The 23,524-nt window shown below is 35.9% G+C and overlaps 1 protein-coding gene across 1 annotated transcript; it reads left to right on the top strand.

Moving 5' to 3' along the window:
- The first annotated feature begins 586 nt into the window (after positions 1-586).
- LOC119796798 (COP1-interactive protein 1-like) lies at positions 587-23,272 on the top strand. Its single transcript, XM_038305528.1, has 20 exons — positions 587-631; positions 1,720-1,860; positions 5,326-5,397; positions 5,522-5,593; positions 5,684-5,719; positions 5,912-5,986; positions 8,576-8,614; positions 10,850-10,985; positions 11,736-11,815; positions 12,288-12,410; positions 12,523-12,582; positions 13,032-13,136; positions 14,862-14,972; positions 15,077-15,217; positions 17,513-17,732; positions 17,895-19,417; positions 20,167-20,248; positions 20,398-20,513; positions 21,970-22,055; positions 22,705-23,272. The coding sequence occupies exons 1-20, from the start codon at positions 587-589 to the stop codon at positions 22,883-22,885; spliced, it is 3,444 nt and encodes a 1,147-aa protein (XP_038161456.1). The 3' UTR covers positions 22,886-23,272.
- Positions 23,273-23,524: the final 252 nt, after the last annotated feature.

Here is a 23,524-nt window from a genome sequence, read left to right as displayed (position 1 = left end):
TGATTCTGCCATAGGTTAAATGTGAGGGAAAAAAGGTCTCTTCTATTAAGAAATCATTGGTTAGTGGAGACCTCCCACTTGAATAATATTATTTCCACCTGGAGTGTGTGTATGAGTGTTTGTGTCACTCTTTTCTTATGTTGAGGTCATAGCAGCAGTTGCAGAGGACCTGGTTGAATTGAAATAACCCAGATAATTTTAAAGGCATTGACAGTGCAATTTGTCGACTCAGTGTTATTACTCTGACCCCTATTAGTGTCAATGGGCAGGTTCATTTTATCCTCCATGGGATATCATGATGTTATCCCCTCACTGCTGGGGAAGTGGTGTAATACAAAGAAAAAAAAGTATTTGATGGTCATTTCAAAGACATTATGTTAGATTAGAGTGACCAGTGAGCATTATGAAGTTTTAATGTTTCACGCTGTCATTCCCACAAAATTCATTTAGCAGTAAAAATTGCGGATGAGGAAATAATTACAGTATGAGCTGGCGAGTTAAAATGTTCATTCTATTAACCTTTTTAAACTAAATGTTTTTAATCTCTGTTAACAGGCAGAAAGTGGGACCTTTGTAAAGCAACTCAATGGATCCTAAAGCCAACTCTGAGACAGCATCCTCCCCCTCTGCAGTAAGTTATAAGAAAAGATAAATACTGTTATTGATCTTCATTGGTTTTGTTTTCATTTCAGAAATAGTAAAATAAAACAGACTACTTTCCATTGATATTATTAATAAGATTTTTTCTGGTATCTGGTTTCATGGATATATCTGCACAAATGTTAAGCTCAGTCTATTTTTTATCATATATTAATCAGTAATTACAGATTAATATGATATATAGATTTTATTTTTCATTTTAGTTGCCTTCTTGCTGCTTCTTAAATAATCGTGTGTTGTTTTTTCATCCTTTATTTGAAAATATATATATAAACATGGTCCAGGGGAAAAAAATATTAGAATGATGACTAAATGTGCATACCAGAAAATGTTATCTATATCAGTGATTTATTTAAAGATACAAATATGATACAGATTAATTTACAAATAGGCATTTATCACTGCATATTGACCATTTTGTTACAGATAACCAGGGGAAGATTAATTAGAATGATGCATAAGTATATAAATAAATAATAAAAAAAAAATGTACTTTGTCAGGGGTTGGTTTACATGTCTGTGAGGAGGCATGGAGGCGACCCTGCTCAGGTGTTTAGGAACACCAAATTTAATTATGACTTTCTGCTCATATGCATTATTGTGCCTGCTTTTTGTCATAAGTGAGAATAAGTATGATATCAAGTCTTGGGAAAATAAAATCCATATCTATTTAAAGCTTTTCCGAACAAGGAAGTCCAACTTTCTCCAAAGATGTAGTGGTTAGATCCCTTTGCCGCCTTCACCTTGAAATATCCGGCTCTTAAGCAACATGGAGTTTTTTCTAATTGACTCTTCCTTTTAATTTTTGGAACAAACGTTAATAAGAATAAGTTTAAGATGCACCCAAATTCACAGTAAATAAACACCAAGACGCAAGAGGGACCCAAATACAAAGATTATCTTTCATCTGATCATCTTACAATACAAAGTATAGCCTTTTAGGTTAACAAACGAGCCTAAAAAATTTACAGTCTTACCATATTTCATCTATTTTTCTTATTTAACATGATGGGAGATAATATCTCTGATCATAAAACCATTTTTATTTTTCTGATACAGTCTGAAGACCCTGCATTGGAGCAGGGGCTCTTTCTGTCCAGCCCTCAGAGTCAAACAGAAGGTGGAGCACCGATCTTACTACAGCTGTTGGAGTTTAAAACTCATCTACAGGAGGTCGTAGAGGAGCTGCATATTCGACGGGTAATATGAGGCTTTACTTACAGTAGCTATTATGAGAAATCTCCAGCAAATCTGACAGATAACAGCGAAATATCTTATGTAAACACAGTGAAGCAACGACATTCCTGTTTGATCTGTAATTGTAAGTCCCAAACAATTTGACACATCTATCAGGTAATATGTCAGTAACCCAGGAGGAAAATGTTTGACTGCAACACCAATAGTGCTGAAAGAGAGCAACAAGGTTTTTATTATGACTGAGGAACTGGTTTTATATTGTTCTTAAAGACAGTGCCTCTGGCTATGTAACAGGAGGCCAGTTGGGCTTCATACATTTCAAATACGTTTAAAAACAGGATTGGGGTCACATAAGCCATTTAGCCTTTTGCAACTAAGTAAAGAGTAAATTTGTTAGTATAAAACATAAATAATGATTTTCTCCTCCCCTTTGGCAAGCACTTTCAGCATGAGCGTACTTAAAGCTCAGAGAATCAAAATGGGATGTTGGCCATTTGTTGCCATCTGGTTTTTATTGTTATTGTCCTGTTAACTCGGACAAAAACATGATTGCATCTTCTGGTCCTCGAGCAAAACAACACTTTGTAGTGTTGGGGTTAAGAACCAAGAGGATATCACATTCCTGAGCAGGTCAAATTCCAGGGAGGGTTTTGAGATACAGTGCAGCTCACTGCTCTCTCTCTAATACAAATGTGAGACAGTTATTGTGGAGTTGCTTAGTCGTAGTCTGTTTCAAAAATACATTTTAGGGGAATACAAAGAAAAAACAAAAACGTTTGATGATCTATCATCTAGATTTGGAAATCTTAAGAAAAAGTTCTTAATAAAACTTAACTTAAGATTCATTACTTTTTTGTGCTCTCTTACAAATATACAGTAAACATTATCTTATTACTTTTATTACCAACTGAAAAGCAACTATTCATAATGGAAATTAGATAACTAAAGTTATTTTTAATGTAGAGAAAGATGTAGTTTGACACTGATATTCGTTACTTCAACAGCTTTTGTTGGCCACAGGCACAAAACTTAAAAGAAGTAAAACAGAAAAAGATACATTTAATGTGACTAGATAACATAATTTAGGGATAAAACAATATTCAAACATGACATTTTGATTTAGGAAGATTATAAAGCTTGAAAAACAAATTCAGTTTGCTTTAACATTTTTTTTAAAAATACACTTTGACTGTAATTATTCTCCCACTCCCCTGAAATAACAGCTTTATATTCTATGCTTTCCTATCGTTTTTGTAATGCAGTGCCACACTGGTAGCATGCTTTAATAGGAACTTATAAAACAAATTTACAGAGCCAGCCCTCTCCCACATGCTCGTAAAAAGTACAGCATTTATAGAAAGCTATTGACTTTTACCTGCCTTCTCCTGGAAGGAAAAGGGAGGATAGGGATGGCGTTCCACAAATACAACCTCCCCTTTAATGCTCCTCTCTCACAGGGGGCTTCTGCAAAAAAATACGGTGGAATGAGCCAGAGAAACTTCAGACAACTCCAGAGAGTTATTAAGCCCCAAAACATTGAGAAAAAACAGACTTATTTTATACTTTATCTGCTTGAAATGCAGTCACTGGGTCTTAATCCCATTTAGCTTTATTACCAGTGATCTAATTTAGTAGATGTAGTCATTTGAAAAGTTTTGATACACTTGGCAGGGGCATGGATATTGCATATTCAAATTTGTGGGCATTAGGCCTCCATTCATTCCTGTGATGCGAGCATGTAATGTTTTCCCTGGTATCATAGATTAGTTCTTTCTATGAACAATCTGATATCCATAGCAGTAAAATGTTTGCCTGTACCTGACAATATGGCTGCACATTTTTAGGAAAACAAGTGATTATAATGAAAAAACTACTGAATATTGTGATTGCAGTACTGGACTTTGACAGCATTTTGTTTTGCTCATACAGTTTGCGTCTTGTTTAGCCTAAATAATGAGAATAAAGGTCAGGCCTATTTGTTCCCTATAAACCATCACTCAAGCTAACCCGTTGGCGACAACCTGCTCAGCAATTCTGGGATTTTCTCTTCATTCTGGAAGCAAACAAACTTATCTTACCATGTGTTGACCTATTTGATGTTTTATGTAATTCAAAAGTATATTTTGGCAAAGCCTGCCTTGTCTCATACAGTATATGTATTATATCCCGTCACAAGGATGTGCACCTTTCATGTGCATTTTGCACAAGTATTGGAAGATTAATACACTATTGTGTAATAAATAATCTAAAGTATAAATGTTGCCGCCTGTCTTCTTAAAGGAACAATGCACTATATTTTGTTATTTTAGATAGATGGAACTAAATCATGGTGATGTGAAGAAATAAAGGATTTCTTTTAGGAGGAATATAATGTCACTTCACTCCCCATTTCTCTGTTCTCCCCAGTCTGTTGTTTACAAGCTACAGTAGGGCGGCTGTGCTTGCGTGTATGTCCATGTAGAAGCAACACGGTGGAGCACGTATCAAATGGATAAAAACGTTCACCAGATGACAATCATTTGCCATAACTTTTGCTAGATAAGTTATAAAGTTATGAGTTGCTTACTTCTTCACTACATGTTCCTCCAGAAGGTGATGCAAATATGCGCATATGAGTGGACAGGTAAGAAGGGTGGTCTGGCTGGGGTTGCAGATAGAGTGGAGGTACAGTAGAGAGGACAACTCTTGTCACACATCTTGATTTGGTCAACAGACAATGTTCAACAGCCTCCTGGTGGTGGAATTTTCCTCATAGCTCCTTTAACAATATCCGATTGCTTTTAAGTTATGGCAAATCACGGTGCCATAAATCAGTGATTTTAAACCGTGCTTCTTAAGACACACTGCTCTGCATATTTTAAATGTTTCTCAGCTTCAACACACCTGATTCAGATGATCCCAGTTAAGCAAAGCCTTACAGTATCTAGATATCAAATTATATCAGCTGTTGGAAGCATCCAAGACATGCAGGGCAGTGTGCCTCGAGGACAATGGTTAAAAAAACACAGCCATAGATAATAAATAGCATGTGATACATGGGCTTTCACCCAATTCCTAATGCTGTGTATTATGCCGTAATTTACAAACACTTGGGATGTGAATTGTAACCCATAAAACCTTCTTCTTGCATGTCACTTTAAATGGCCTTGCAGGAGTGTACATTTAAGTTAAAGCAACTATAAACTATGTAGTTCTGATTACATCTTTTTAAGTATTACAGGCAACTGTACTTGATGAAAGAACAACCTGTAATGATAATATTTAAAGAAAAATATTTTGTGATTCTTCAAGTTGCTGCTGGATAAATAATCAATAAATCAAGTACTTTTTGCTCTCCATACTTGAAATGTATTTCCAGGTTTTCCCTTCTGTGCTCTTCTCCTGGGAAAAGCAGGTTTTGAGCTTAGGATACAGGTCTTCCTAGAGTTGGTTTAAGTACAGTAGAGCTTATTGTTTTTGATCTTTTAGGATGCAGAGATGCGGTTTGAGGATGAGATCAGTAAGCTTGCCCTGGAGAAACAGGAGCTAGAGTGGGAGAAGGTAAAAAAGTACATTAATAAACTTCCTCTCCTCCAAAGTTAACCTTCAAAATATCTGTTCTAAATTGTAAATAATGTGTTATGATACATGGGCAAGTTTTTGTCTTCTTGTCTTTAAACAACAGGAATCTCTTCAACATCAAATAGAAACCATAACAAAACAGCACACTGAATCACTCAGCACTGTGAGGAAAGGGGTGTGTTTTTATTTTTAAACCTGAACAAAATGTTTTAAACCCAATAACAAATGAAAAATTTGTCTAAGTAATTTATCTCCCTCCTTGTAGTTTCAGGTCAAATTACAACACGCCGAGGAGGAGAAGGTATGAAAAGCTTGTTGTTCTTGTGAACCTTTTTTGGGAGAAAAGTGCATTTTATTCAGTTGATGCTAAAGCAGAGTAGTAAATTCACTGTTGTCAGCCTCATAGTCTTGGCCCTTGGAGAGAATTCTTTCATGCCGTGCTTTGGTATTTATTGCTGTTTTTGACACTCACAATAATAATATCAAATTTCAGGGGAAATACCAGGTCAGTGCCGAGTTAAAGGACAAGGAGATTAACAATTTGAAGGAAGAGCTGAAGTCATTGCAGGTACTTAAAACTTTAACATCCAGTGTCTTTTTCTCCCCTGTTTTCCATCACAAAGTAAAGGCCTCAATTTACCTGTTTCCATTTTTATTTGTAGTAGAATAAAATATATTCATACTTAGTAACAGCAGTGACGATTTCTCAATGCATACTAGGGAGGCTAAACCTCCCCTGTAAATTTATAAAAACCATTGGTAAGATATGCATTGTTAAACTTCATAAATGTAGTAATTAAACAACATTAAATATGTGCTAAAATGTGCCTGATTTCATGAGTATGTTTAGCATTAATCAGCTGCTTATTCTGTCCTCGGATGCAATCTCCCCTCCGCTCTGAAGCGGCAGGAAGCTGCCTGTCAACCTCTATGAGAAATCCCTGTTTAGGTTTGAGCCTCTGTCTATTGAAATAAGCAGCGAGAAAGTAGAGCCCTGATTGAATAACGCGCCAAAATACGTCACTTCCTGTGAGGTTAAGCCTCTTAGAGTGTCTGTGGAGCAGGGGCGAGTCGTTTAGCCGGCTACTCAATGCTGATTGGCTAACATACTTAAGGATTTTTCAAGAGTCGAGCTTGAGAAGTGATGTTTTAGCCACAACAGTCATCTTGTGCTGAACTCACCATGGCTTCAGAAGTTTATTATTTCAGAGCGCTTCACAACTGATGATTTCACCAGTGGTAGAGATGTGTTTTATATGTTTTAAAATTTTTTAATGCAATAAGTGACGTTTGGATCAAATTAACACCATTTAGTCTCCCCTGTTTCAGAGAGCAGCAGCTGCCGCTGCTCAGCAGAACAAGTAGAAAGTAGATAAGAAGCCTTGCTTGATCAGAGTCAAGGACAAAGGTCTGCAGTGAGGGCAGTTTGTCTGCATGGTTGACAACACAGAGGTGATATACGGCCATTCATACGGCCGGCTGCACTTTAACAACCCAGCTTAGTTACTGAGACAATGCAGACAGGTTTTGATATTCTATCTGGGAGAAAATTGTGGGCGGATTTTGGCTCAAATTAAGTTCATTACTGTGTCATTGTCTGATATACAGTATTTCTTTAGTACAATTTTACAGAAGCAAAGATCCAGAACTAAGATATGAAAATATCACTTCACCAAATTTGAACTTTTTAGTTTACTAAAAATTAATCAACCCTTTTATTTAAAGTACAGTAAAATAAAAAATAAAAAAAAAACTCTCAGATGTATAAACGTCTAATAGTTTTAGCATATGAACATAAGTAACAGTGTTTAACAAAATATTTGGTGTATTTATAGTGATATTAGATTATTTTTAAATATGTTAACATAGTCACACTCTCGTTTAAAAGCAATCATTAATATATTTTACCTTTTTAATGGCTGTGCAGGAAAATGTTTTTATTAATAGTCTTTTTAATGAGTGGTTGTTTTGATTTCTTTTTGGAGGTTTTACAGTGAAAATAAAACAAAAATTTTGTTGTACTTTCTAACCCACATAAAACCTTAATTAGTGGATATTAAAACATTCTTACACATCTAATCTGTCTCCCTGCCAAATGTAAATATGGATCCTACTTGTAGGCAACAGGACAAATTAATAGAACAAATCCCCTTAAGCAGATGCTTGCAGTCTTTTGGCATCATTTTATCTTAATTAGCATTTTGATATTATCTGAACAAAGTTGAATACATATATCCTTAGACAGTTTATTTCAATTCATTCATTAACCTTAAATATTTACATATTTATTTTTACATAAAATTTTGACTCAAGGCAACTTACAATGACAGCAACTCCTTATCATATGCAAGCATAAGCTGACAGTGGAGAGGAACAGCAAGAAGAAACCTCAAGGCTCAAAATGAGTGGCCATTTATTGTCACTGGTGGGAGTTTAGAGAAGAGGTATCAGTTAAAGCAGCAGTTCTTATTTTGTGGAAAATTAACAATAAGTTGATGATTATTCATGTGTAAAAATTATTTTCAAAGAAAAAAAGAAAGCATGAAATAAGGAATTATTATTATTATTAGACATATTCTTATTCTTGTCACATAATTAAGCCATACATGAGGATGCTGGGAAAAAAAAGCAACATTAAAAGCCTCTGCCTGTTTTCTCATTCAGACAGGTTGTTGTAATCACATAATAGGCTTAAATCAGAGGCAACCATATTTTCGCTCTGTTTTTCCCAAGGAGCCTTTTTCAGTTTTCTCGGCTCGACTAGTTCTCACTTAGAGGATAAGTGTTGAAATGTTAACAGAAAACCCGAATAAAAGTCTGATTGCCTCTAATTTAAGCCTGTGATGTGTTTAAAAGCTCACTGCTGATGTTTCCTGAATCGTTTCATTCAGTTGTCTTGTCTGAGCTAAACCACCAAGAAGGGAAATTCATTATATATTTACCTTTCAGTGGCTTTTGTCGAAATGAAATTTGTTGTAACTTTTGAATAATACTTCAATGGGGTCCACAGAACTTTTATTTTTTAAGTTCTTAATAATGTTCTTAATTATTATTAATAATGTTCTTTAAGAACAAAGAATTGTTCTTAAGATTATTCTGTATACATCAACTATTCTTACTTCTTGTGTTATTTAAGTCCATGTTTTTCTTTTAACAGTTGCTGAAATACAACTTGGAGAAAAAATCCAGTGAGCTGGTAAGGAGGGATACTCTGTCTAGACAATCTGTTGACAAGTGGTGGTTGCAGGGAGGAGAATTAAACGAGGAAGAAGAGGGACTGGTGCTGAGGAGGTGCTGGTTCAGAGGGAAGAGCTCATCATGAGCAACAGAGAGGGAGTGTGTGACTCTTTAAAATGCCACCACAGTAGAGAAAATCTCTCTATTAAAATATTTTATAACTGGTCCTCGCTCAGTTTAACCTTCTTGGCAGCAGGATCAGAGGGAGTTCAGTAAAGCTGGTTGATTAGAGAGTTGGATGGAGGGATGAAAGTGAAGGGAGGTAAAATGAGAAAGATGGAAAAAAATAAACTTGGTTTGATACAGATAATCAAACTGTAATGGCAGTTTGAGGAGCAATAAAGTGCTCTGAGGCATGAGCAGAGTCGATTCTTTCATTGCTCTGAAACACCAGCTCCATTAAACGAGGATCGTCTCATATATCTGACAAATACTTCAATTGTGCTTAGAGTCAAAGACAAAATCAAGTAAAGATTTTTTCCAAAAACGTTTGTACCTGCCTAAAAACATGTTTAGACATTAGATTCATCTAAATGACTTCGATATAGCTTAGACTGATCCAAAACTCATCAGAGGGTAAAATATAGAAAATAAGAAAAATATTAAAAGCTTGTAATAAATTTTATGCAGTTATTCATCCATGTGCCATATTTTTTTCTGATAGTTATCTTTACATCTATATAACGCAAGGTACGTAGATTGAGAGCTAAAATCTATTATTTGGGAACGTAACTGTTTGTCCTTTAGCTATAGAGAAGATTGAGGAAGAGGTGGGTTGAAGCAAAGCTTTGTGGCTGTAGTGATCAGCAGTGATAATGTATTATGTAGCCTCAGCTGTCGGTAGTTTTCATCAAGTGCCAAATAGCAGCTATTACGGGGCCGGCAGCAGTACTTGGTGGAATGTGTTTATTACTGCTGTTCAAAAAATACCTATCATTTCCGAGAATAAAAAAAAACATCTTTGAGTCATGCTGCGATGGACTGGTGACCTGTCCAGGGAGTACCCCGCCTCTCGCCCATTGACTGCTTGAGATAGGCACCTGCACCCCTCGCGACCCCACTTGGGATAAGCGTGCTAGAAAATGAATGGATGGATGAACTTTGAGTCATGTTTGAACTGATGCAGGTTGGTCTGTGTTCTAGTCACCCAATTTTATTTATATATTCAGAAACTAGAGGGTGTTAGCTTTCAAATAATTTATTGCACATGTAATTTGGGCTTACAGTTCCTCAGTTATTTGCTTTTTCATTTGAGTATGCAAAATACGCGAGGATTACCCAAAATGAGGTGGATGTTAAGAGGTAAAATAATTATCTTAACATCTGTGACTTACTTTTGTTAAAGACAAACTGAAAATATACCAAGACGTATTTTAAAACTAAGATGCCTACTAAACCAGGGTTCTGTGTGCCCTGAAACCTCAGCCAATGATTTACTGTATTCCTTCATTCATTGTAACATGATAGGAAATATCCTCATTTATTCCGTAAAAGTTTAAAAAACAATCCACTGGACTTTGTTTTCAAGGTTTGAAGATGTTTAGCTTCCCGTCTAGGAAGGTTTCTCAATTCAAAATTTCTGAATTCGCATTAAGTTTGAGGTTTTATATAGACAAGGCCTTGTATTGCTTGGAAATTTGCAAATTTTGGTTCCATTTAGCCTGGAATATCTGAAACCTGTCTATGATTGTAAAAGATCGGGGGTTAAAGGGGCTTCCTGGAGGGGAAGCAAAACGTCTTCAAACCTTTGAAACCAAGTCCAGTGGATTGTTTTTTAATCTTTTACGGAATGACTATGACCTGGATGACTGAGAATATTCTCCTCATTTAATTCATAGTTAACCCTTTTTATACTTTAAAGTTGATCAAAAACGGACCTGGACAATTTGACTTGGTAAAATTATAGATTTAAGATCATAAAATATGTCAGACCCCTGTGCTAAAAAAAAAGTGTTTTTGTGAAGAGGACATGTCAGATCCTCAGAACACAGCCTTCCTGAACTCTAAAAGGAGTCAAAAATTAAAAAAGGAAAAATGTTGAAGAAAATAAAAAGTGAAAATAATTTTGACTGAACCAAAGAAGCTTTTATTGTTTTTATTTACTAGCCATCAATTTTTTCCTTTTTCTATTTCTAAAAGGAAAATGTACAAAAATATGACAAAGGCTCTCTATGCCTCTGTGGGATTTTCACAGGAACAGAAACTAGCCCTACAGAGTCGGACCAAAGAGAACCATCTGAACCAACTGGCAGAGGTGGAAAAAAGATTCAGCCTCCTTTCCAAGCAGTGTGCCCTGGTCAAGCAAGCTCATGATAAACTGGAGCAGAATGGTAACGGATGACTAGATGAAGTGGATACAGATGATTATTGATATTCATAGTGAAATGTAATCTTTACATTTTAATAGTAAATCTAAAGAACTACCTAAAATATTAAAATATTAGCCACAGAACAGTCTTGACTCAGCTTTTGTTATACCTTGTTGAAAGGCTTGGTTTTGAATTAAAATAGATATGTTTATTATTACATAACAACAGCAGGTGGATACAGTCATTCATGATAAATTGTTCATAGATGTCTTTAGTTAATTTAATGTTAATTAGACTTTAAAATGCAGACTAAGTTAGCTCAAGACAATCAGACTTAAAGCTAAACTGGGCTAATTGTTGCAGTTAATTGTTGTCTGCTTAATAAAGTGCTGAAATCAATGCTGTTTAAAGGACATATTTAATAAGTTTTTAACAGTAAGGTTTGATTTTGACTCATGCAGTAGAGGATAGATTTCTAGAAAAGCTTTCTAACTCTGCAGTCTTTATTTCTAATCTACTATTCATGTTTAGATAATACGCAGGGGTTATTGCTCCTTGGAGAACCTGGGAAAATATTCTTACTTGTATGTTTGATAGTAATAATGAGGAAATGTAAGATGTAAATAATTCCCTTCTGCTGAAAACAGATCCATCACATAATAGTTTTGCTATTTAACAATACTCTGCTCATACATATCTCTGTATCCTCCAGTTTGCATGCTTGTATCCTGCAGTCATGTTTGTTTGGTAATCTTTTTTTTTCTCTCAAAGTTGATGAGGCCATGAAGATGAATAGCAAGTTGACTACTGCCAGTCAAAAACAAGAGAGAATCATTGTTTCACTTAAGAAGGTATGAGGACAAGGCAAATACTGCGTACATTCAAAGTTCATTTCATGTTTACAACCCAACTGTATCAAAGATCCTTATTTAATTCAATCAATCTATGGAGCATTAGTTCCCAACAAATGTCATTAGGAGGCACAAAAAAACAGGCCCAATTTCATTCAAATTTATTTTGAAGAAGAAATGTAAGAACAGACTGGGGGATGAGAGGTCAAAAGAAACACATAAAACAAGACAGAAACACTGCTAAAAAAAAAAACAAAACAAGGAAGGTGCCCAGAATGACTCCATCAAGAAAAGCAATTACAGGCAGGTGAACCAGTTTTTTATGAAGAGAAAATTTACATAGGACGCCATCTATTAATCACTTTTTGTCTAAGGAAATGTTTGAAAAAAATTTTTTTCTAGTGTTTGGAAAAGTATTTTAGGAATCAGTGAATCTGAATAATTTTGTGGTTCATCTGGTATTTTCTTTCAGGAGTTAGAGGAAGTCAGTAAGAAGCTCATAAAGGAAAGGATGAAACTGGTCGCACATGAAAAGACCCCGAGTCCTTCAGGGAGGGTACAGCTTGTACAAGAGCTGCAACAAAAACTCAACATGGTAGGATGTTTATCAGTAGGCACTGACTTTAGAAAAATCCAAAAATGGTGTTTTGGTCCACCATAATAAAACACACAGTTGACAGACACTTTGAGCTGCTTTGTGTTTTTAGGAGACTGAAATGAACAAGAAATTAAGGGAGGAGAATGTTGCAGAACGAACAGAAAAGCAGGTAACGTGTAGATGGATAGTTTAAATATTTCCCATTTACATATAAAAAAAGAAAAAATAAGATTTCATTGTAGGAAGTGTTAATCAGATGTATTTTGTTTAAGCTTGTACAGTTATATCTATAAGTATAGATCTTCTAATTGTTTCTGCACTTTATATTGGTAATGTTTATGTTAGTCAAACTGCACCACACTACACACTACACCGTTCCAAACTGTATGCAGCAAAATTTTGTTTTGTATACACTCTGTGCATACAAAACGATAATACAGTCGTCAAAATGTGAGGGAAAACTTTAATCAATAAATAACATGAATTGAATACAAACAAAAAACAGAATATGTTGAGGAAATATTAAAAAAAAATCTGCATGAATGACTATGTTAGCTGTTCCATATAAATCTCTTGTGTAGTTCTCTGCTTTTATATGTTTTGTGTTTCTTTGTTTAGAAGCTGATGAGGTCCCTGCAGCACAACCAGCAGATGATGCTGAGTCAGACACAGACAGTTAGGAGACTGGAACAAGAGCTAGAGAGTCAAATAGTGAACTTCCAGGTCCGACTTTTGGTGATTTATCTGTTTTTCACATTTATTTAACCAAGTGTCTTCCAGAAAGTGAATAATAGCATACCATCAATTCGCTTGATTCTTAAAACACTTTTTATTCACATGCAGTTGGATCCAAATAGCCCACACAAGTGATTAAAATAGCAATTTTTCTGATGTGAAGGGAGGATAAACCAGCATTAAACAAATGTCCATAAAATCTAATAGTGTTTTGAAATCGAAATTATTTGAAATACTCTTACAGGGAATTGTCTTTATGCAACGGGAATTATTTTTACAAAATCTCTTCCTATTGCTCAGGATTCGATATGTTTTTAACTACAAAGACAAATTAAGTCCTCCATGAAAAACGTATACATTTTCAATTGCAGGGAATTTAACTTCAATTTAAGTGATGTAACCTACTTCTGATTACTATTGATAAACTAAAACAAAACAATCTAAACACTACTTTTGAATAGAAAATTTAATGACAAGCAAAAAGATAGCAGCAAATATGAAAATGATTTTAAAGCACTCAGAACCACCACCAAACCAAGAAGCTTTATTATTTAATGCTGCTCAGCTAAACTTAATCTATTTTATACACATGCAAGAAGTAGATGGAGATCATATGATTTGTAAAGAGTAACACGCTTGTAGTAGCCATGAAACTTTGAAGATTGTGTTGCAGGCAGCAGCCATAGTAACCAACCATGTGTACAAATTCATCCACTGTGAATGTGGGTGCACCCATGTCATGGCTATCTAATGCTGAGCCTCTCAGAACATCCCGCCATCTACACAAAATGCCTGGCAGTTGAACAGTACAGCTAAAGTTTTCCTCACTCATTTGCCTGACAATCAAATGCTCCAGCAAACGTCTTCTCCACAGACATTAGCTCAACTACTTTTGCCCCCTGGTGGCATTCCACATGTCCAAGTTTCTTGCAAGTGCATAACCCTCACTGATTATATTGAATTTTAACCGTCTGGATTTGAGATTCTTATTATTTTCAACTCTGGCTAAGATTCACATCAAAGTTTCTGAGGTATTTATGAATAAAAGAGAAAGAGCAGGTGAAATATGTTGTGATTTGCTGATAGATATTAAATGTATGGATATATTTTTGACAGTAAATATGAGAAGGCATTTCAGGCTTTATTTTCAAAGCATAATAATTTTAAGAATCATCAACACAGGCAAAAACTGACACCAGTTGGCTTCTTAATGCTTCCCATAGCTTTTTAAAAAGTTTTCAGTGTATAATCTTCATAATTTTGAGTGACTGACAGAAGTTCATTCCTTTTTGGAGAAACCTGCACCGTTTTGTTTTTTATTTCTTTTGAATCTGTTTAAATTACAATACAAACACTTGTACAAAAACAGAAATAAATGCCAACCTCTGTTCCATCTCATATCACAACATGTACATTTGAGAGTAAAATCCCCCCAGAACTGAATGATAATATGTTTTTTTCTCCATTTATGGCTTAACAGTTTATTGTTCTCTCTTCTTTACTCTGTCCCACCCCACCTCCCTTCATTTTATTTCTCTCACTCATTAATTTATTAATCATTATTAAAATGACACAAGAAACCTGATTTGTATTAGCAAGAGGTTCCATCTCTTTCTCTCTTGGCCCCTTTTTAAAACCTTCTGTTCCTGTTAAATAAACTCGTAAAAATTTAGTATTGCATTAAAATCCTATGGGCAATTAATTTTATGGCAGGCCCTTAAGCAAGAACAGGAAGCGATGCGAGGGGATAGAAAGGCAATGGAAGACAAAGTGGCAGAACTGACTGAGAGCTACGCCGCTTCCAAGATGAGCTGGGACAAAGAGGTAAAGCAGAAACTGCTGTTTTATGGAGGTGGTGAGAAAATAAGCTTTTCTTTTAAGAAAGAACTTTCCAGTCTTGTGTTTACTTTGATTTTGTGATCAAACAGAGGGCAACATTTCTGCATCAAATTAAGAGTGAGCAGTCAGACCTTCAAGCTATGAAAGAGGCTTATGAAGACATTCAGCAGAAATGCTCAGATATGACCTTGAAGGCCAACTCTCAGGGAAATCAAACAGAAAAACAGGAGGTAATAAAAAGCTTCTCACTCACTTCCTTACATGGATCTGTATTAGAGCAACACAGGTGACCCAATTAGAACATGATTCTAATCCAACACACAACAGTTTCAGTTTCTCCTTGAAATTAAGTCAATCATTTGAGCAAGTAACATGTTTTAGGATTTAAATATCTCCTAATTTATAGACTCCAAATAAAATGGCAAATATAATGTTTAGTTACAGAAATTATTCTTGTAGCAAATATATTTTACAGTATTTGTTGCCAGGTTTTATTGAGGAGAAGAAAAAGAGCTTCCCGAATAAAAACGTACATGGCTGTTTTTTTGTTTTTTTTTTAAGTTTAAATTTAATAAATTGAATTTGAGTCCACCTTATTTTCTAAACTGTTACTTAGAGAAATGATTTGGTCCTTAAATTAAGTACAGAGTTTACTATTTTTTCTTAGATTTTTATACTATATAAGTTGAATATAAGGAAAACATTAGGTAGGAAAAGGTACAGTGATAATAGGGATAGCTAAAGCCTTGATAGGGTTGTGGAGGCAAATCTATCCAGGAATTTTCAGAGGATTTCCCAAGAAATGGGCTGAGGTTGGAGTCAGCGCAGTAACAGCCGCCTTAAAAAGAGAAACAAACCAGAGAAGACGACAGCAGCATCTGACCCAGGCTGCAGAGAGAATGAAGGGGACTGTTGCTTCATTGTTTGAAGCTTTCATTGAGATTCAATGACAAATAAGTCCCCAGAGTCTGGATGAGGAGTCCACTTCATGCTTCCTTTTACTCAGTGAATTTTTATGAATATTGCAGAATTAATTTTTCCGCAGAATTTGGCACTCTGCCAAATATGTTTAGAGCAGCTGTAATGACCATGGTGCTGCTGTGATAGGTTGGTCAGAATCTGACCAGAACCCCACAGAGAAGCTGTGGAGCTTATCACTATCAAAGCAACGTGGACTTTTTTACAACTGGCCAGTGCTGCAGGCTGCAATGCCATGCCGAACTGATGCTGTAATCTATGCTCCAAGCAAGGATGACAGCAAAGAATCCCTGCCAGACTGACCTCAACAGGACTTAAATCACAACGCAGGAGTTGGACCAATAATGCAACAGCACTTTTTTCAGAACCATAACAGTTAAGGTGGAGTGTGTATTTTTGTTCTTAAAAGAGAATAATTATACACTTTGCACTTGAATTCAAGATAACTAGAGCTTGGCCTGTTTCCAGGGAAGTCCTGTTTCTTTTACTGTGACTGGCAGAATTGCCTCATCTGCCTGGCTGCGTCTTTCCAGGATGGGGTTACTCCAGGTTCTTCCTGTTAAAAGGGAGTTTTCCTCTCCACCTTCGCTACAAGCATGCTTGGTGTGAAGGATTGCTGAAGAGTCAACAGCAAAATGCAAACAAAGGTCCTCGTCGCAAGCTCATCCAAGCAATCAACTGGTTTTTCTAACCTGACACTATTGTCTCTAAAGCACCTTTAACATGTGTTTTCAATTGGCACTAAATAAATAAACTGAATAGAAATCAGTTTTTGATTTTTTTATAAACATAAGACATCTTATGAAAAAAGGGAACATGGACTTACCTGCTCCTATAGAGGAAAAACAGTTATTTTAAGAAAAATTCCATCATAAATGTTTACATTTTTTGGTTTCCTTATTTATAAGCCTTTTTAATCACAATTACAAGAAATAAAGACTCAAAATAATGTATTCTATGTGTAATAAATCTACATATTTGAGTTTTTCTCTCTGAAACAGGTCACAAAAATTTGGCCTTTTAGTACTTTTTCATTTTTTGTAATGCTACTCCATTAACCTAATGTATTTATGCTGGCAGTTTGTCTCCATTTAAATTAGATTTTAAGTAGCAATTCGGGGACAAAACACCTGTATTTAACGTCTACAGTCTGACTGTGACATTGCACTTGAGAAATTGTGCCCCCATGTGAATATCAGCGGAGCCAAATCAAAGTGAAAATAATTGTAAAATGTCTTACTTTGGTTTGATCTTTTTGCCAGAACTCATATTTTAATAACGACATATATACTTTTACAAACCAATCTATGTATAATTTATCCAATGCATCTCAACACATGTGACATGGATGGCCAACTTAAGCTTTTTAACAATCCGAAATTAAAATTGATTGCTTAAGGATTAACCCCTATCTTTCAATGCTTTTAGGCCAGCTGTAAGTATTGTAACTAAAATCAACCTTTAAAATTCTGTTACTTTTACATTTGTAATGATTTATTTTATTTGTTTTAAAGTCTTTAACAGTTCACTTTATCTTAATGTTGCAGATGAAAGACAGCAGTCAAAGTCCCCTTTTTCCAACCCAGCTGTTCTTCTTAGTTGCGGAAGGCTTCAGAGCTGAGCAATTTCCAAACAACCCAAACTCCAACTCTGAGCTCCCTGACCTCGGCAGTCTACATCACACTGTTTCCTCTCAGGCCAAAATCCCAGATTGTCTGAAGGACACAGGAGCAGCTTCAAAGCTGGCTGCTACCGGAGCAAGTGGAGGTCAGCCTTCAAATTATAAACAGGAGATTAGGATATTTGTTGCTCCCAATTTAAGCACTAATTTTTTTTTTTTTCCTGGAAAACATACCTCCAAGATATTCTTTCAGAATGAAACGGTGGTGAGTTTTTTTTAAATCAGCTTCTCATGTCTTTCTTTTATAGATCAAGACAAGTCGAATTCTCAGCAACAAATGATTCAACAGATCTCTGATCTGACTAGAAATGTCCCTGAAACCTCTGAAAAACCCACTGGAACCTGTCTTAATATATCAGACCCTGGATGTGTCTCCCTAGATGGATCAGAAATACCAAATTATGATGCAAATGATAAGGAAGACCATGGAAGGGAAGATACCAAACATGAAACCAAGGATACAGAGGAGGGAAATGAAACATTTCGAAAAGAGGATGTGAGAAGTGAAAGAAATGCAGGAGAAAAAAGGACAATCCCAGTTGAAACGGCAGATAGAACAGACACGTACAGGGTTAACGAGGGGTCAGCAAAGGCAACAGAGAAGACCAGTACCCCAGAAACAGAAACAAGAGATAGAGGAGAGGGAGAAGTAACAGATGGAGCAAAAGAGAGAGCACAGACGTTAGAGCATGCAGCAGTGGCTGCAGAAACACAGATACCAGCTCTGACAACCGCTGATATGGCTGAAGCGAGCGCCGCAGTGCAGGTCAATGACTTCATGGACAATGAGCTGCTGTCAACCGTCTGTGAACCCCTGAACTCCGCAGAAAGTGTTTCTCAGAAAGTCGCAGGGAATCTAAACGATACATTTAGTGTGAACGAAGAAGCACACGAAGAACAGCAAAGTGTCGATGCTGAAGATGAGCGACATGATTTAACTGGAGTGGTTCAGACTTCATGTCCCGAAGCTAAGCCGATGAGCAGTCAGTTGATCCCACCTTGTCTTATTCCAGGTGAGAACCAATTCGGGGAAACATCCAATGATCTTCCTGACAGATATTCTGAAATCTCAAAACAGTTGAATGCATCCACCTCCCTGACCAACCCTGCACTGTTTGCTCCTGAGTTTGAGCAAAACAACAACGTCGAGGGCTGCCAAACCAACCAAACAGAAACGGAAACATGTAATCCATCAAACGTCGATGCTAATATGACCCAAGAAGAGGAAAATACTGGTTTATCTGTGAGTAAAGAATCTGGGTTAATGAGAGAACCAACCCAGGAAGTATTAGCAAAGGAGGGTGTGCAGCTGGCATCTCCTGTGGCTGATGATAAAGAGGATGCTCAAAAGAGGAAGAAGACACAGCCAAACGTAAACACATGCAAAAATACTTGTATACCTTCATTAACATCCAGTTTAAACAACGCATCCCTGGAGGTTATTCTTAAACCAGATGTTTGTACTGGAAAATCTCAGGAGCAAACAAAACCCAATTCACCCAAAGATGTAGGAGATAAAGAGAAACCTGTAAAGACAGACGATATGAAGCTCCTTGTTCTGCGGAGTCATGACAACAAGGAATCATCAGAGACGGACAGTTTGCAACTTCCTCAGATGGCTGCAAAAGAGAAGAGACATGAAGCCTCCTCTGATTTGTCCCTGTTGAACAAAAATAGCTTCAGGCCCCTGTTCGATTGGGGGACAACTCAGAGGACGACCTCTAGCTCCAGAGAGAAGTCAGATGACTTCATCCTACAACAGTTAAGCCAGGTATGAATTATAATTCATTATGACCACAAGTTTTTAGGATTTAGTCCGAAAGACTATTAAACCATATACCGGTAGTATATATCACATGTTTTAAAACATTTCAACAAAGAAATTAGATGTTTATGGTGATACAAACTATCATAAATAAAAATGATAGATTTTAATATTGTAACTTTGACCTCATTTGTTGACACTGCAGGAGAATTAGATATTTGCTTTATTACATCTAACTTTCTATACTGAAATTGTGATATTAGTGGCCTTGTATTTAACTTTTTGGAACTTGGACATCCCAAAGAGAGGAAGTTGAACACATCATAATGGTTTGTCTATTATGTGTTGACGTAAAATTATACCTTGAATAAAAATCATTTATATGCCTGTATGTTTCAGTTCACTGATAATTTACTTTAAAACTAAATGGACTAAGTAAAAAAAAAAAAACAAGTAAATAAAAAAGCATTTGGCATTCCAGGACAAGTTTTGATCAAGACTTTAAAGAGTAGAAAGTCTGAGAACCATAATTATTTTCAGCAAGAAATGATAGAATCTCTCTCAGAAATTTCACATTAAATGTTGAGAAAAAAAAACTATAGCCTCTGTTTGCACCAAAAACGCATCATTAAAGCAAAGCAAAGCTCCCAGCTCTCCTTGGAACATCGAAAATACAGTTTTTCTAAATTATGTGAATATAAATGTAGCAGGTAATAAAATGCTTGAGAGACATTCATGGAGCACTGGTTTTTCAGGGAGCCCAAACATCTGGACCAGATACTGCAGGACATTCCCAGAGAAAGATAGCCATGTTCAACCCCAGCAGGCTCAACAAAGGTCCTCTGAATTGTCTCATTGCTGCAATGATGTAGTTGCATCTGTAACACAAACTCAAGTTATTATCTGCAGCATAACTCATACTGTTAAATAATAATTAGCCATTCTAACATTAATAATTTTTTTGTTTTCTTAATCATTATTTTTAGTTCCCCTTCTCTTCACAAGAGAATCTGACATGTTTAGTGCAGCCTGTTTGACGAGTCAGCGGAAGGAGAGTCAGGGCATAAAGGAGGAGACCTGGAGGAAGCCAGCAGCAGAAACGGTCAGTTACAAAGCAGGTCATCATTCTAGATAAAAAAAATAGAATAAATTGTTATCATTCAGCAATATTAAGTATTTTAAAATATATGTATAAAAAGCATAGATGAGGATCAGTCTTTCTAAGAGTAAAAATACCAACAAATTCAATACTAGGTTATTCAGAAAACCCAAAAGCACCATCTAAGGTTCTACAAGCCCCAGTTTATTTTTTTAATTGGTCCGACAGCCGAAGCTTGGCCCAAACTTGGTCACCAACAGAACTTAAACTGATTAAAATTATGTGGTGGACAGTTGGATAGTGGGGAAGAAATTAGCATCTAATATGCTTAATTAACAAATAAAAGATTGTCCTTTTCAAACATGTACTCTTCAGGAGACTTCTGCCTGGAAATACTACCTGCTCCAGATTAACTTTTTTTAATGCCTTTTCAAAAGAAGCCTGGGCCAACATCCCTCAACCAAAATGAGAAAGACTGATATATACCTTGGGAATGACTGCAAAATATGCCTGCAGCTTATTTCAAGTAACATTAAATAAAAAATACAAATTAACCAAATATGTTCTGTTTTAGAGAACAAACATTGCACCTTCTCATTAATCATCTTTCTGATTTTTCATCTTAACCTATAGAAGTGCATGTCCAGGGGAATGACATTAATTTGATGTTGAGCAGGAATGAAATGTGCACCGTTTCTACAGAATACGTATGGGAGCCTCAGAGGAGAACAGATATGATGTAGAAATATGTAACATGCTTTAAGAGATCAAGTAACAGTTGCTACATGCAGCTAGCCTAAACATGGCTCTGTAACTGTTCTTTTCACCATCTTTAATTATAGGAGTCAATTTAAATATATGCCCAAACCAGCTGTGATGCTCAGAGAAAGTGAAGTCCCCCGTCTGTTTTTTGGAGATCATGTTAAGTCAGGTGTTGAGTGAAGGAACTAAATGACCTCATAGACGTTCTGAAGCAGCCAGACAGACAGAACGAATGACCTGTGGAAGAAAACCTAGCTAATGATCCTCGGGTACCTCTTCTTTCTCACTTACTCCATCTTTATCTGTTGCACTTATCCTCTTCCTCTCTCACTTCATCATTTGTCTCTCACTCACTTTCTGCCCTTTTGCTGTTTTCCTCTTTTTTTCTCTCATTCTCTTTTGTCACCAACTCTGCTCTGTCATTTAGGATTTTATCAAATCCAGGTGCTGGCAGTCAACAGAGATGAAGTTGGGGGGAAAAAACAGGAAATCGAGTTTAATAAAGGAAACTCTGGGAGCATCAACCAGAGTTCAGTCTGAATATGGTTACTCTCTCAGTGTATTCTTCTTAATGTCATTTTCAAAAGCTTCATATTCGATGCACATTAATTTATGAGCCTGTGATGCATTTCTTCTGTGAATGAATCTAACCTCTGTCGTGTCTTTATATTTTTATTTTATTACCTTCCTTACTCAGGACAAGAGATCTTTTTCTGTCGGTTCTTTTCCAGTCGCCTCCTCTTCTAACACAAGCAGCAAAGGCTCATGGGAGAATAATCTGGAGTAAGTATGCTATTAAAGAGTTTATCGGTCTTCTGAGGGGTAAATGATCATTCCACAGAGGTCAAGCTGAATTATTTTCTCTGATCTTAGATCTGGAACTTCTTAAAGAAAATGTAATCAGATTCAAAATGCAGTTTTAACTGCAGCAACATTGTTTAGTGGCATGTTTTTCCACATTTGAAAATTATGTAAATTAAGATGCCATGTTCCAAACACATGCTCTGCTCTCAAAATATTGTTTAAGGACATCTAATAAAACTTATTTGCAATAAGAATGAGCAAATGTTTAGCTCTCTAGGTGTGCAAAGCACCTAAAGACATAAGCTAAAACACGTGCTCCAATTATGGTAAAGGGATTTTTCTTTTTTCACTCACTTGGGCTAAATACAAGTTAAATTACATTTTCATTTTAATTCTACTTCATATTTACGAACCCTTGTTTAGATTTTTTTAAATAACACCGCACTAAAAGGCATAAAGTGCTTAAAGTGATTGGAAAAATAGAAATATGGAGAAGTTTTAGAAAAAAATATCTAATTTACATGGGCTTTACAAATAAAAATGTAACCCTGTATATAAGTTTTATTCAAATTATCAAGGAGGGATTGGTTAATTCACTGTAAGTGACTCTAATTTCTCATCAAAGCAGATGTAGCAAAGCTGCAAGCCTGACTTCTGCTCCGGCCTCTGAATCAGACATGACTGAACTATCCTGCTCCCAAGAGAGGGAAACCCAGCAGTCATCCTTTAGAGCACAGATCTCTAAGATCGAACAATTTCTGAACAGCGAGAGGCTGCGTTTTCCCAAAAGACGTCGAACTGACAACTGATCAGAGCCGACGTTTCCTCCTCTGATACACGAGAAATCTTTTCAACAAGTTTGTTTGTTTATAGCAACATAGGCTTACATTTTTTCATAGATCCTCTTGTTATAAAATAACCTTTTAAATTTGCATCAGTTGACTAATTTTTGTCAAACCTTAAGATTAATTCTGCTGTTTTAGAAATATTTTCTGTTTGTGCAGAAATCTGTGTTGCTTGTTCATTATAAGATTTGTGCAGCTGTGTTAAGAGGAAATTAATATTAATTAACCTAGATGTAAAAACGTCTGTATGGATTTTGTTTTCTGTGATTTTAACATGAGGATTGGATTCAAAGTAAGCAGATTTTGAGACACTTTTCCCTGTTGTATTTAAGAAGATTGTTCATTGTAATTTGTTCTGAAGTTATGAGTTATGAATACCGTTGTCCAGTAAATCTGTTGGTCTGAATCCATTTGTTTTGTTTTATTTTACGAAGTAAGCCTGATATATTCCACAGCAACAGGCCAGCCACATTAATGGAGAACAAGGCTGCTGTTGAGTGTAGAAAAAAAGCAGATCTGAAATCAATTAACACTTTAATCAAGAAGGTAATTAACATTAACCTCAGTCTCAGTGGAGAGAAACCTTTGGTCTAGATCAGAGCA

The sequence above is a fragment of the Cyprinodon tularosa genome, unplaced genomic scaffold (assembly GCF_016077235.1).
Source record: "Cyprinodon tularosa strain WSP-4 unplaced genomic scaffold, ASM1607723v1 ctg56, whole genome shotgun sequence".
Classification (NCBI taxonomy): Eukaryota; Metazoa; Chordata; class Actinopteri; order Cyprinodontiformes; family Cyprinodontidae; genus Cyprinodon; species Cyprinodon tularosa.
This window is presented reverse-complemented; position numbering and strand designations above follow the sequence as displayed.

Bases quoted from the DNA above. Each gene is read 5' to 3' on its own strand.
- LOC119796798 (XM_038305528.1), top strand. From the start codon at position 587: ATGGATCCTAAAGCCAACTCTGAGACAGCATCCTCCCCCTCTGCA. The intron at 5,398-5,521 runs GTAAAAAAGTAC...TTTAAACAACAG, and splicing joins AGGAGCTAGAGTGGGAGAAG to GAATCTCTTCAACATCAAAT. The intron at 5,987-8,575 runs GTACTTAAAACT...TTCTTTTAACAG, and splicing joins AAGAGCTGAAGTCATTGCAG to TTGCTGAAATACAACTTGGA.